The sequence below is a fragment of the Frankliniella occidentalis genome, unplaced genomic scaffold (assembly GCF_000697945.3).
Source record: "Frankliniella occidentalis isolate FOCC.00 unplaced genomic scaffold, Focc_3.1 Scaffold59, whole genome shotgun sequence".
In the NCBI taxonomy this organism is placed as follows: Eukaryota; Metazoa; Arthropoda; class Insecta; order Thysanoptera; family Thripidae; genus Frankliniella; species Frankliniella occidentalis.
The window spans coordinates 471,707-486,666 of NW_026267189.1; the positions used below are offsets into that span (position 1 = coordinate 471,707).

Below are 14,960 nucleotides of genomic sequence, written 5' to 3' on the forward strand. Positions count from 1 at the left end.
GGAGAGTGCTTCTGCTTTGTTTTGGGTCGGCGCTACGCCACGCCACCGCGCCGCCATCTTCTTCTTTTCTTCTTCATACCAAGTGACTCGCTCATTAGTATCGACATGGGAGGAGGAAAGGGTGGGTGGAGGGCTCAAGGGGAAAACCTTCTTTTTCCCTTTCCTTCACGTCGTCATCAGAGCAAACAGTCAGAGTCTCTTTTTTGAAAGGAAATAAAACAGTAAAGGTTATTTTCGGATACAATGGTTCAACTTTTGCTAGTGTTTCCTTGGTCCTTTGGGTGAAAATATTATGATGTTTTCATGTTTAATCAGAGAGAGAGCCTAAAATACAATGTTGCCAACATCAAATAATATCAACACCTTCAACGTAAGGTATTCTCCCTACTTGAAAACACTGTACAATATATTGTATGCGTTCTCAGCTTTCTTGAACTAAATATCCATGCGTAAATTTATTGCGCTTAGCATGACCCCTCAGATTTCCTTTGATCGTATGCTCCAAATCGCGATTTTTTAGAGGTTGACAACATCACGTGAAGCAAGGATACAGGCTGAACATTTGTCTTCTGATGGTTTCAGCGTTGTTTTCACTCGTACTCATGCACTTTGTTATTGACGTGACTTGGAGAAGTTCGTACGTTTAATCGTATGTTCTATTTCGAAGAATTGGTATGTATGTACGCAGTTTCTCATTTGTAACGACTTCTCTGCTTGGCATTTCTATTACGTTGTGCCTGTTGGAAATGGTCCTTGTATTTGCATGTAGACTCGAGGATTCCATTCCGTAAGCATGGGTCATTTGATAGTGTTGTGTAAAGAACTTCGTTGAAGTTTTCATTCTGATTTTCTAAACTTTGATTTTGATAACTACAATGGCAGTGTTCACGATCAGTATACGTTGCATCTTGTTTACACGACCCTCCAGATTACTATCTTGTTTGCTTGTTGCAAGTTGGCTACTGTCTTTTTAATCTTTAGTCTATGGAATTTGGATAAGCAACAATTAGCAATTATGATTGCTTTACTTTAAATCCCGTTCCTTCACTTGCTGTGTGGCACTCAATTATGAAATTATTATCAATGGTTTCATTCTCTTGTAATGACATGACGAGATACCAGGTTGTCTTATACATATGAAATGACAATTTCTTTAGTAATCTCTATGCTTCCAGCTTGTTTGCATTGTCTAGTGGAAGATTAACTCACCTCCCAAATTAACAAACTGTTGTATAGCTAGCAATCAAAACCAATTTTTCTTTAGAGATAGTTTTTTTGCTCAGTAACAGTCGTTTTGTGTATTTCTACATCTTGGTGTCTGTTACACTTTGTATACAGTACTCAAAATTGTATCAAATAATGTTTGTCCCACTGAAATGACACCCGCAACATTTTGTGCTGACGAAAGATTGCAGACTGTCGCTGTATACTCATGTAACGGGGCCTAGATGCTATTAGGAATGCAAAGGGTAATGGCTGAATGGTATCTTATCAGTTGACCTAGTGTTGACCGCTCTTGACCTGTATTAATGTGACAACGGCATTTTTCTTTTTGCTCGTGTCATTTTTTTGTCTTTCTTTTGCGTGGCCCTCTAATTTATACTTAGCTTTCTCTCTCACAGCCTTTTGGTAATTTTCTTTGAATGACTTCTGTTGCTTGATGTTAGATAAGAATGAGGCGTCTTTGGGTTTGTCACATTATCTAGTTTGAAATGGTTATTACATTCATTAAGTCTACTATTTCTATATTTGTAGATTTCATTTAGATCTCTGATCGGTGTGACATGTTGCAGGGTGTCTCTCAAAGCATCGTATGGGATTGAGAGGTCATGGTTTGCAGTTGCCTGCTGCTATCCCACCTGGTTTTGGTGCCATGGCATAGCCTCCATCATTCATCCATAAACTAAAATACCTAGAAGGAACAGATGCCTTACTGTAAGAAGTTAATTAAAAGTTAATTATTGGAGACATAGACATCTAGAAATCTATTTTTGCTTCAATGTTTTATTCGGTTTGCAGACGTTACCATGTATCCACCATGTCCCCTTCCGCAACATATAACAGCTTTGTACATGATCGCTGTTATGAGCAGCATTGCTCTGTTTAGTCAGAGTATTACTATTGTGAGTGCTGACATCCTAGTTTACTGTGAAGACCCTTATGGGCAAGTTGAAGTGGAATTTAGAGATTTGCCATCTCGATTTGGAGATTCTCTACCTTCTCAAGGCCTTGAGGTGGGATGGATTTCCTTTCCTATGAATTTGTCAATTATTTTTTTTTGTTTATGCCGAGGTTTGTGCTAGAATTAATCATGTCTTTCAACTCTAGGGATATCTGGTATATTCTGATCCACCCATGGCATGTGTTCCTGTTGCTCCACCCCCTGTACTAGGAGCAAATTATACAAAACCATGGGTGTTATTGATTTCAAGAGGTAATTGCTCCTATGAATTAAAAGTGAGGAATGCCCAAGCTGCAAATTTTAGTGCTGTTATAGTGCACAATGTCAATTCCAGTGATCTTGGTGAGTAATGAAGTTTTACTTACTGTACCTTCTCCAGCTGAATGTATCAGTTAATCAGTAGTTCATACGCCATTTCCTACCTACCTTTAAATTTATTTTTATGTAGAACCAATGTCTGCTGCAAATCCAACTGGAATCCACATACCCTCTGTGTTTGTTGGAGAATACACGGGACTTAAATTTTTAAAAGCTAAATACCAGTATAATGAAACGTGAGTTTGAATGTTATCTGATGAGTTCTTAACAAATTAGTTTTTTAAATGGTTTTTACTTTGACATGTATTCCTAATCTAATAGCTTATATTTAAATTTTGGTTGTAGCCAACTTTGTAGACATTATATACTCATCAATGATGACATGCCATTTAACATCAACACTCACCTGCTTCTTCCATTTGCAACTGTTGTTGGGATTTGTTGCTTGATTATGCTGACATTTACGGTAAATAACATGTCTTAGTTCTTTTATTACTAGAGAAAATGTCTGTTATCTAACTATTTTAATCTTTCAGATTTTAAAATGTTTACAAGATCGGCGACGTCAAAGAAGACATCGGTTGCCACCGGCATCTCTGCGTCAAATTCCAACTTCTAAATTTCAAAAGGGTGATCCCTATGATACATGTGCAATATGCTTAGAAGATTATCAGGAAGGAGAAAAATTACGTATTCTGCCTTGTTCTCATGGTGAGGGAAAATTTTTACAACCACTGCGTTTTACATTTTTTGAATAAATTATTTACCATTTAAATTCTCACTTGCAGCTTACCACAGCAAATGTATTGATCCATGGCTAACTCGCAACCGGCGTGTATGCCCTGTTTGTAAACGCAAAGTATTTGCTCAAGATGAACGGGTGTCTGATTCAGACTCTGATAGTGATGCTGATGACACTACACCTCTTATGCGGCCTGGATCACAGGGCACTCAAGGAGGAACATTCGTTAGATCTGCTGTTAGTTCCAAACTAATCTTTTATAACGTCATAAGCATGTCTTTAGTTTAATAACTGGTAATTTATAAGAAATTCCTGCTTGCTCTCTAATCTTATTTTCTGTTTAAACTTACAACAGGGCAACCCTATTTCAAACACAAATCCGAGTCCGTGGGGAAGCTCTTACTCTTCAATTGCATCCTCATCAGGATCATCGAGTGGTGCTCAACCACAGACTGAAGAGGGTTCAACAACACGCTCCAATGAAAATGATGGCCAGGCAAGCAATACCTTAATGCAGTCTCTTAATGCAATCCTAACGAGGTCTGCTTTTGCAAGGGCTAGAGCAGCGGATGTGAGAGCGAGGTTATGTGGTTCTACCACTGTACCAGAACAGGCTGATTCCTCATCTGAATCTACAAATAGACTCCAAGGTTTGTAACTAGATTGCATGTATCCGTATTTACAATTAATCAATTCCTTATTTTGTGATTCATCTATTTATCTAACTATTTCAGAAGGAGACAGCCAAGGCACTGTGACCGGCTATAATATGTCCTCAGGTGAACACTCCATTAATAGTCAACCAACTGATCTAGATTTCTCTGATGATCATTTTGAGCGTGGAGGTCTCCCAAGTCAATGGGGATCTCGTGTCGCTCTTTTGGGAAGTAGATCTGAAGCAGAAGGTTGTGTGTTGGAAGCATGTGATGCAGCTGAGGTTGCTGAAGAGGCTTGCGGTGATACTAGTCTTCCATCGGTCTCAGTAAGGTCTTCATCTAGCTCCAGGGGCTCCACCTCCAGTGAACGCAAGCCTGCAGTTGTTTAATTGTGTTTTGTGGACCAATTTCTTTAAAATAAAAGTAGAAGGATAGCTTTTTAGAATTTGGTAATATGAGAACCAAACGTCTTGCCTGTAATTGTATTTTCTTGTGGTACATGCCAAGGTTTTTCAGGAACATGATTTGGTTCTCATGCATTCCAAAATTATTCTTAAAAGTTTTCATGAGGATGAGAGCTTATATTGCAAGCAAAGAGTTCACATTTTTACCAAGGACATGTTGAAGTTGCATCTTTTTAAAAAACCATATTTATTTTAGGTAAGTGGTCTAGTCGTATTAACCTAAAGCATGTGTATAGTAAATAAATGTTTATATTATTTGTGTACACTTGTGCAAAGCTATTGATAGATCTTTTACATTTGAGATAACCATGACGAGATTAGCTCAGTCAGGGCCAACCCGTTTTAAAATGCTATCTGTTTGTGGGTATCTTGTTCTTTCAGTCACCTATTCCTTCAAATATAGGATAGAGAGGCTTGGCCGTCTAAATAATTATGTTGTTAGTACCATGGAAACTGATTTAAAACCCCATTGAAAAGGCAATTGCTTTTGAGATGAAGGATAAGAATATATTCCCTTGATAAAGTGTCACTCTATCCGTCCCTTGTCATTGAATGTCTTTGGTATTAAATGTGGATTTTGAAGCACAAATAGACATGAGTTACCGTACCATAATGTTTTAAAATTAAATTTCTAATTTTAAGATTGTGCCTCATAGCAATCAAAGGTTCCAGTTTTCTGTAGGAGCTGACTTCATGTAGAAATTGACAGAACCTTCCACCCTAAATTAAGATGTTTCCCTTTTCTCTGTTAAGGTACTGGAAAAAGTACTCTTATTTACCTATGTGATACATGAGCTAGATTTTATATTATGTGGAAACTAATGTTTTCAAGCTGTGTTTATGACAAGGTGGAGCATAGAACTTGTTCTTTTGTTCTGTTCGCTACAAAGAGATGCATGATATTCTGATATGTGCATCCAGCTTCTTGTACATCCTTGAATTGTCCCTAACAAATTGTTGATCCCATAGAGGCAATGGATACTTCTCTCATTGAAAGAACTGATGAAGGAGTAATTACCATTTTTGCCATTAGTGGGACTGAATCTGACAGCTATCTTTAATGTATAATTGGTTATGTAAGATTTATTGATTTTATATACTGTTATCGATTTGTACATGTAGTTTTCCTTATTTTATCATTTACCAGTTTATTTAATTTTTATTATTATGCTAGATTATTCTCGTTTTGTGCATCTAATGCAATTACATTTTGCTTTGACTCTCAGACTGGTGCCTTGAAAATAAAGTTATGACAGCAATTTAATTTGTAGAATACAGTTCGAGTTTGAGTACCTGTGCTTTCTGCTTAAGGTGTTGAACATTTTATTCTCCCATAGATATGTAACTTTCATACATTAAAATAAGAAGTTAAGGTAATTTTTCACAAAGGTATTTTTGTATAAAGAAAATATTTTTGTTCCAACAGATGTGATCTGTCTCTGCAAAGAATACATTGTTGAAACTTGATAATTTGTTTAAACATGTTGGAAATAGACTGATTTAAACTATAAATGTATCTATTGCCATTCAATTTAAGCCTTATGTTGTCTATCCTTGTTGTTGGTTTTCGTTTTTTTAATTATTCAAACTCTACTCTCATTCTAAATATCATGTGCTATGAATTATTGCTTCGCAGTAGCTGTAGTTCCTCATTTTACTCAATCATTATTAAAACAATTTTCCAGAAAACTTAAGGATAAGAAGTGATTGATACATTCACATTTGTGAAAGTCATAGTCGTTAAATATGGAGTGAAATCTTTATTAGAAATGAATAAAACTGTAGTATAAATTTATTTCTAATGTATGATTGCAGGATGGTTGAAATGTGCGTGAGCTCTGTGATAACCCTATCACATTTAGATTTAAGGAAAGGGTGTTTTGCTTGTGCCATTGTAAAACATAAACCAAATGGTCGATATACTATACTTGATTTCATATCAGTTATAATGCAAAGATAATTTCATTATTTGGTAAGTAAGGTACCTCACAAATTGTTATGAATCCTGAAGGGGGATGAAACTCAACTGTGAAATTTTACTTGGCCTGTAACACATGTAGTTGTTAGTTTGTGAGGGGTTTCACAGTTCAACTCAAAAGAACAGTAGTTTAAGATTTGCTTTGGAAAAGAAAATGCTTTACTGGTGTGAGAGATTCGCCATTGCTTTTACTCCTTTATAAATCATACATCCTACATTATTGTGATAAATTTCATGCCTAATAAAGATTTTAAAAACTACAGATTTTGAAGTTACAGTTCTGCGTTCAAATCATGACAAAGGAGACACAAAACACAAAATTAATTTAGTGCAAGAGGGAACTACTTTTTAAACATAACAGTAATCTCAGGTCTGTATTATAATTTTTGTGTGGTGTTGTTGAAGTACAGTGTTAAAAGCCTCAATTACATTTTGGATATGTGGCACTAAACAGACTATGGTGTGTTAAGTATGTTTCATCATTAATAACATGGTCCCAAATGAAGAGTCATTCATCACTTTGCACTTCTCTTTATTTAATGATTGCTTTAAAAAATGATTTACTGTAACATACATCAAAAGATTTTAATGTTACAGCATTAGAAATACAGTAGTCAGTTTTAAATTGTGAAGGAACTCTTTTTAACTTCATGAAAGTGCTCTTGAAGACAAAAGAATGTGACAGTTCCAATACATATGTAACAACAACACAAATTATCACATGTAGTGAAGTTTGCAGTGCTAAGAAATTAAGAAGACGAACATGGAACAGGTTGCAGAAAGATGAAAAGATTACTCCATCTGAAACCTAGAAGAAATTTTGAGAAACCAGTACTTTTAAAAACCTCTACTTTGTATTAGCAATTTTAATTTGGGTAGAAATCCACTTTAAGGCACACGCACGCGCACACATTCACACGCACGCACCCATTCATACGCGCGCACACACACACACACATATCAATTTGTACTATATTGTGGAAAGAGTTACAGAGAATAATGTGCATACTATCATTGGACAGCATAGCTCATGGGACAGAATAATCTATTCTACAAATAAGACTAAAAAGGTTCAGAAATTATGAGCTCTTTACTTATTCTGCATTCATTTGAGTCAACAGACTTGGCAAAATCATATTTAAAGCAACTTTACTGTTTTTTACATTCTAATATCTAATTCTCTATCTGAATGTAGAGCACAATTATAAATATCCATACAAACCAATCACAGACAGATCTGCCGAAGACTTTACCTTATATAGCAACAGTCCTACCCTTAATTAATCTCAAAATCCATAACTTCAGTGTCATTCCAAAAAAAAAATTAAACAAATTTAAAGATGTGACTTTTGTTCTTGGCCCTCTGTCAAATTATGCAATTTCTTGCTAGATGATATTGTGGTACCCAGCGAGCAATGCTCAACTATAGCACATCAATTTGACGTCAGTTTTCCGTCAGTAATGAAATTTTGATGTAAAAATGCTCCAGTTTTAATGAAATTTTGACCGACTCTCGTCAATTTGATGTAAGTTTGATTGATGATTGCTCGCTGGGGTACATTTTCCAGTTGTGTCTGTTTTGAAAATAGGGTATATAGGATGTTACAATTAGATTACTTACTAGGTAAAACTGCAAGCTATTTACACCATTCATGAAACTTTTTTTGGCTGGCATTTTTAATCCAGCTTAGTTTCTTTACTACTCTATGTACAATTCAATACAGTTTGAGCGTGTCCTTAGACTAGAGACAGGTTTACCAATCCATGACTTCAAAAGTTGCTTGCTGTGACTGGACTATAAGGTAGAGCACTGAACAAAGAGTTTGTATTTTTGAGTAAGCAAGACTGTTCTAGTAATACTTGCTTGACTGCTTGAACTGTTTCATTAATGAAATAGAAAAAAATGCTTCTTTTCTTTTTTGCTGCATGGCAGCAAGTCAAAACATATAACTCAGAAAATTGTGAGTATTAAAAACATGCTCTTAATGAATTATCTGTGTTCAGTACTAGACACTTTACTGCTTCTACTTATTTTCCACTTATTGCAGCAGGTTCAATTAATGACTAGCATAGTCAAATTGTCACCTGACCCTTAATTATGACGTAAGCATCAAGGAATGTGACTAAGAAGTACAGAAGCTACTAAATCAGAATAATGAGGTCAAGCAATAAAACAGGTCAAATGATTCAAGTCATAATTTGTTTGTTTTTTTTAAAGCAAGAAAAAAAAAGCACTTTGACAAACATTCAATAAATATCTAATATAAATGGTAACATTAAATGGTTTTTGTAGTCTACAATGAATTTAATCACTAATAGTAATAGTGCTTAAGCTGAAGCTTAAGACCCAAACTAGAAGTAGTATTATGATTTCTCATCATTGGTACTGGATCTGTCATATACCATTGTACTCTCTACTCTTATGGAGGGGTTCATTTTACAACTATTCTATAAACTTTCACTATCCTCACTAGGTAAATGAGTAAATAGTTTGAAACTTTTCATGGCAACAAATTTTATAATTATATCTTTGATTAGAGCGTAACAAATGGGGACTAAATTGCAAGGCCATCACAAAGAAAAAAATTAGTGAATTACAGTGAAAAACTTGAGTGACTAGTCCCTTTTGAGAGTAACCAACTTTGCTGTTTTAAAAATTAAAGATATGAAATGGGTCACACATCATATAGTTGGGAAAATAAAAATACTTACTTTTAAAAAGTATGCAAATTCCAACTGCAGGGTATCGAGTATACCCTTGGGACCTCCTAAGACTCGTTTTTTTCTCACTGTCAGACACTGTCTTCACGACCACAGTCATCAGACTTGTAGGCCCTGACGAAGAGAGCATGCCTCAGCGCACGCTTTGGCTAAGGAGTGCTCCACCCTGTGGTCCAACCTGTGATCCACCATATGGTCCACTCTGACTCTCCGGTCGACCCTCCGGTCGACCCTGTGGTTCACCCTTAGAGCCAATGCGTGGTGGTGCAGGGCCTCGCTGGCCTCTGACGGCGCCTCTACGTAGCCGCTCTCGTCGCTCACGTTGTCGTCAAAGTCGTCCCCCTCTGCTAGGACATCCCGCTCAGCACGTCCTGCGAGCGCCATGGCCAGAGCCGCGCCCTCCCAGGACGAAACCATGCCGTCGTCGTGGTCGGGGAGGTGCTGCGACGTCTTGAGCGCGTCCGCACCCAGGCAGAAGTCCTCGCCGGAGTCGGTGCGGCTGTGCGAGTGTGTCAAGGAGGTGGTGCCGTCCGAGGAGATGCTCTGCAGACTACTGGAGCCCTCGTCACTCTCGGCGGTGTCCTCGGCGTCCAGGAGGTAGGTGCGCGCCTTAGGGCCGGCGGGGCCGGCGGGAACCCCTGCAGGGGGCTGGTGGTGGTGCAGGGGCAGAGGGGGCTCCCGCGCGCCGGGGGGCGCCGGGTCTGGGTCAGGCACCTCCTCGATCGAGTTGACCCTGACGACGGTGAGCGTCTCGCGGCGGGGGTCCTCGCGAAAGGGGTCCTCGGGCTCCTCGGCCTCCTCGGACAGCCGGGCGGCGATCTTGCGGCGCAGGCTCTCGCGGAAGCGCTGGCGCCGCGCGCCCGCGAGGCGCTCCTCGCGCAGGAAGCGCGCCACGGCGTGGGGGTGGCCGAACACGAGCACGCCGCCGGCCTCGTCCTCCTCGGCGACCTCCTCGATGGAGCTGAGCTTGGGCGCCGACTTGGAGCGCTCGAGCGGCGGTCGGTAGTTGGACGCGCCCGTCGACAGGAGCAGCTTGCGCTGCGGCAGCGAGGGGTTGTCGTGGAGGGCGTTGGCCAGCGACAGGCGCGCCTGCTCACGGCTCTGCTTGTCCCTCCGGAACTCGAGCAGCGCCAGCGCCAGCCGCTCGGTGAGCTGCTGCGCCATGCGGCGCGCCTGGTCCTCGCGCGCGCACAGCACCGCGTGGCAGCGCAGCTCCTGCTTCAGCTTGCGGCCCTCGTGGCGGTACACCTGCAACAACACACAGTCAGCTTCGTTAGCATCGTCGACGAGCCTCGGTATACCACGATATTTTGCGATACGTTGAATTATTTTGCGATACTGCTTTGGGGCCGTTCAGACCACGTGGAAAGTGGGGGGGGGGGGGGGATTCCAAATATTATGAGTTCCCACAAGGATCAGGACATTGGAGTCCACGTAGACCCCATGATATTTGTACCCCGGGGTAAAATTTTTCAAGCATGGAATATACTTGGATGGCAGTTAAAAACCTTCGGTATTCGTCACTAGTTTCAGATGCAACTACTGTAGCGCTGTCTTTTCTTTTGGCAAGTCACTCCGGGTCACTTGCATGTCGGTACTATAGCGTGAGACGGGAATGAACCTAAATCGCCGTGAGTGTAGGGGAAGGTGGGCTCGCAGACCAATCAGAGCACCCAATCATGTCGTCTTTAAACACACCCGGGGCCGAACCGCGGGCAAAGTTGTTATTTGTGGACGATTCCATAAAACTGGATAACACCGGCGCACGCCGGACCAAGGAAAGATGCTCTCTCTCTCTCTGTCTCTCTCGCCCCCCCCCCTTCCCCAAACCTGCCACAGCCAATCTGTCTATCCGCCGTGGCCATCGCCATCCGCGTTGCGTTCGTTCGGCCAATTCACGAATTTGTAGTAATAAAATCAAACACGCGTGTGGTAAGCTGAGAGGAAAAACCGGTCCTATGGGCTAGTCGGGGAGTTTCCTCGTAATTGCTCCCGCGGTCGGCGCCGCGTGTGAGTGTGTGCGCGCGCGTGTGTGTGAGAGAGTGCAGATGATTGTGAGTAAGTGTGTGTGTGTGAGCGTGTAGTGTAGGTCCGTCACACGTGTGCTCTGGTACTGACCCAGCAGAAGACCCTCGGGAAGGCGGCGGGCGCGGCGCAGTGGGTGATGCGGTGGCTCCAGTACTCGGTGAGGCCGTGCTCGCGCGTCGTGGCCTTGAGCCCGCTCCTCGTCACCGCCACCTTCATGTTGACGTCGGGCTTGTTGGACGCCGTGTAGTTCTTCCACAGCGTCGACAGCGGCTTCTCGGCGCAGCCCTCGCCTGCAAACATGACGGAAAACAGAGAGTTTTGAAAACGACTGTAAACGATGTGCACTTAAGTAATTCGGTCCACCTTAACACGCACTGAAAGGTCTTTTTTCACTTTGCAAAAAGACTTTTCTCTTATCGTAGTTTGACAGAGCAGCCACGCACTCTAAAGTGTCTTATAAGAACAACAGATTGTCCTCCGCGAGCGACTTACGGGTGGCCCCCGAGGGACTCGCCGCGCCAGCATGCCGTGCGTGAGGACTCTCCCCCTTCATTCCCCACCGCCTTCAATTTTGCGCCTGTGCTCCCCCCTCCCCCCACCCTCTTTGCACAATCGGCGCATTTGCATACTCGCAACGTCCGCGTCGCCGGGCTGCGGCTGCGCGACGCCCCGATCGCGCGGCCGCTCAACGCACGAGAGGTGCCCCCGGACCCCACCGGACCCCACGCACCCAGCCAGCTCGGCACCAGCCGGGCAAACGGGCTGTGGGCGCCTGGCGTCCACAGGGTAGGCAACGCCGCAGGGCACACCAGCGTGACAGGTCGGCCTATCGACCAGGCGCCTGAGCGCCTAGGGGCCACAGCGTAGGCAAGGCCGCAAGGCACACTAGCGTTACAGGTCTGCCTATCCTATCGACAAGGCGCCCAAGCGCCTGGCGGCCGCAGGGTAGGCAACGCCGCGAGGCACACCAGCGTGACCGGTCTGCCTATCGACAAGGCGCCTAAGCGCCTGGCGGCCGCAGGGTAGGCAACGCCGCGAGGCACACCGGCGTGACAGGTCTGCCTATCGACAAGGCGCCTGGGCGCTTGGCGTCCACAGGGTAGGCAACGCCGCGAGGAACATCAATGTGACAGGTCTGCCTACAGCTTTTTCTGTCACCATGAAAAGGGTGCATGTTTTTGTGAAGGAAAGTAAAGAAATGAGGTATTTAAACTGACAAAAATGACAGAAAATGATACTCTGACAAAAAAAGTTTGTATGCTTTCGTTTTCCATTTTTTTTTTTTTAAATTTTGCCCCTGCTCTATCTTGTCAGCCTGCGGCTCTTTTCGTTTCGCCTGCGGCGATAAACACGGTCATGCACGACAAAGGAGGCTGTCTGCCGAACGCGAGGGCACGCCCGCCACGCCCGACACGTGCCGAGCTATTGCGCACAACTAGTATTATTTGGCAGCCGCATTGGAGGAGATTGGGGCGATGAGGAGGAGGAAGAACATCGGGGATAAGAAAGAATAAGACTTTGACTAGCAAAGACATCCTCTCATTCCGTTTGGTGCTCATCTGCAGCACGACTGCAGCGTGTAGCATGCGACCGGGCCGGACCGGCGCGCCGTGGTGACCGGCTGCAAAGTAATTGGCTTCGCTCTGAGCCGAGCTCGACAGGGCGGCCGAGCGGTCACAAATCAGCAACGAGTTTTATTTTTGGTTTTAGGATTTTCCCACGTGCGGCCAGAGAGCGCGCTCACACTGTACCAACACAACAACACATTACCGCAGCCATATCTTTAAGTTCATATACTTGGCTGATTTTTTTTTTGTTCTTTCGCAGGACGGTCGCCGCCGCCGCACGGAGGTAAGAGTGACGCAACTTGTCAATCAAAGACTTTATGATGGCGGAAAGAAACTGCTGTTCGGGCCGCGTGATCTCGGTGAACTATGATGGAAGTGGTTATTACTCCTTCCGACCAAAACTGTTAAAATTAATATGCAACTTCAAGCAATAAATATTTTTGAAATGCTAAGTGTAAACTAAGTGTGCAACTGCTTAACACTTGCAATGTGTAACTACTGCAAGCTTGCAATAAGCAGATACTAGTTGAATACTTAAAAGTTTTCAACTCCGTAGAAGTGCACTTGGAAGTGTTCAACTCGATAGGTGTGCACTTCCAATTGCAATACCAAGACAGTGAGCGTTTAATCTAAAGAAGTGTTCAACAACAGAGGAGTCGTTGCACACTTGCAAGTGCACACCTACCGAGTTGAACACTTTCAAGTGCACTACTACGGCGTTGCACACTTGCAAGTATTCATATCCAACTTGCAGTTGCACACTTATAAGTGTTAGGCAGTCGCACACTTAAGTTTATCAGTGTTGATTTGGCCCGAATGAGGAGGCGCTCTGGAGGCTGGAGGCGACGCCGCCCGCCGGCCGGCCAGTCAAACAGGAAGTAGAGCTGACGAGAGAAATCAAAGCTGACGGAAATCCCTCCGCGCGCGGGTCTCTCTAATCACGACCAGTCTCTTATTATTCCCGACAGTGTTGCAGGACGGACTAAACTTAAACAGCACACAACGCACTCTCTGCGGACGGAGAAGAGTTACGAATAACACACCCATTTTATAAACATATTGCAACTCGGGGCCGATATTGATATTGGTAGCGTTTGAACTGTTTGTCGTTGCGCCACCGCGATGGAGCCACTGGTTTGGATTAGAATTGGGATTAGAGGGGGTTGGGGGGGGGGGGTCGATGGCCCGTGGGGGGGGGGGGGGGGGGGGGGGGGGGCTCTGGCCCGTGTGTGTGTGTGTGTGTGTGTGTGTGTGTGTGTGTGTGTGTGTGTGCTGCCACCCCGGTGATGGCGGGGCCGAGCTATGAGAAATGTTTGACAACGCCAAACTTGGCGGAACACGACGACGCCCCACCAAGCCGCGCCGGCGCGCCACGCCACGCAAAGCTGCAGGCGGCTCGGTCCAGTCGGGCAAGAGATTGACATCGGGGTGATAATTGGTGCTTAACACGGAAGTCTGCGGGGAACGGGTTCCCCCGAGTGTGAGTATGTGTTTGTGTGTGTGTGTGCGGGCGCGTATGTGTGTGTGATAGAGAGAGAAAGAGAGAGAGAGATGGGGGGTAGAGGGCGGTGAGGGGGGGATGGGAAAACAGAGGCACGATTTGGACACACTAAATTGCTGAAGTCTTTCGTGCATTTAGTTTGCGGGCGAAATGGAGGAGCATGTCATGCAGACTTTACCATGCATTTTTATGTACAATAATAATTACGCTCTAAAATGCACAGAAGAGGAATCTTTTCTCCCACACACATACATCCGTCAGTTCACACTGACTGCACGGAACGAGAGCGCTTGGTGTAAGCGGCATCTCTCTCCACTCCTGCCAATAGTACTGAACGACGACGACCCGCCTCATCGGATCGTCCGAAGAAGGCGGCGGATCCGCTACTTCCTCGCAGAGGGCTCCTAATTACTGATTGATTGCGGAACCGAATAGAACCGAGAGAGGCAATCGGAATCATTGTGAAAGAAAGGGGGGAGTCGGTTCAGTATCGAAGCAGGGCGGCGTTCGCAATGCAAAAGTCTCTGCGGAGAGTGGGAGGTTGAGGGGAGAGAGGGAGAGGAAGGGAGGGGGGAGAGGGGGGGCTGAGGTCATAAAACACAAGAGAGAAAGATATGGTGGTGGCGGGAGGGAGGGGAGGGAATTCTATCTATCGGGACTCCATTAATGCGCCGCGAAAGAGGTCGTAAATTTTTCGAGAATAACGGCTTCCTATGCATTGTTGATGTGGTAATTTTTGGCCGCGCCGCCGCGGCGGCCGTCCTCTCCTTAATGACGACAGGTTATGTCAGCCACTAAGAAG

General features: G+C 43.8%; 2 protein-coding genes across 10 annotated transcripts in view; one reads left to right on the forward strand and one right to left on the reverse strand.

Moving 5' to 3' along the window:
- Window positions 1–122: 122 nt before the first annotated feature.
- On the forward strand, window positions 123–6,602 carry LOC113216261 (E3 ubiquitin-protein ligase RNF13). 8 transcript variants are annotated; one of them, XM_026436005.2, is made up of 11 exons: window positions 357–375; window positions 583–672; window positions 1,794–1,935; window positions 2,020–2,234; window positions 2,329–2,524; window positions 2,631–2,736; window positions 2,846–2,966; window positions 3,037–3,211; window positions 3,289–3,479; window positions 3,598–3,892; window positions 3,977–6,602. In XM_026436005.2, exons 3-11 carry the CDS (start codon window positions 1,926–1,928, stop codon window positions 4,285–4,287), a joined length of 1,620 nt encoding a protein of 539 aa, XP_026291790.1. In that variant the 5' UTR covers window positions 357–375; window positions 583–672; window positions 1,794–1,925; the 3' UTR covers window positions 4,288–6,602. The 8 variants fall into 8 exon arrangements, with proteins under 8 accessions (XP_026291797.1, XP_026291790.1, XP_026291798.1 ...); XM_026436008.2 differs by lacking the exon at window positions 357–375 and adding an exon at window positions 1,623–1,715 and having other exon boundaries at window positions 412–672; XM_026436009.2 differs by lacking the exon at window positions 357–375 and adding an exon at window positions 1,623–1,688 and having other exon boundaries at window positions 412–672.
- A 253-nt stretch (window positions 6,603–6,855) lies between these two features.
- Window positions 6,856–14,960, reverse strand: part of LOC113216747 (uncharacterized) — an 82,866-nt gene continuing 74,761 nt past the window's right edge. For both annotated transcript variants that reach the window (XM_052267806.1, XM_052267805.1), the window contains exons 5-6: window positions 11,180–11,379; window positions 6,856–10,309 (exon numbers count right to left, since the gene is read on the reverse strand). In XM_052267806.1, the coding sequence (XP_052123766.1) occupies window positions 9,161–10,309; window positions 11,180–11,379 (1,349 nt within the window). In that variant the 3' untranslated portion in view covers window positions 6,856–9,160. The remainder of the gene's footprint in view (window positions 10,310–11,179; window positions 11,380–14,960) is intronic.

Coding starts and splice junctions, on each gene's coding strand:
- LOC113216261 (XM_026436012.2), top strand. Junction 2,525..2,630: donor TGTCAATTCCAGTGATCTTG/GTGAGTAATGAA, acceptor ATTTTTATGTAG/AACCAATGTCTGCTGCAAAT. Junction 2,737..2,845: donor AAATACCAGTATAATGAAAC/GTGAGTTTGAAT, acceptor TTTTGGTTGTAG/CCAACTTTGTAGACATTATA.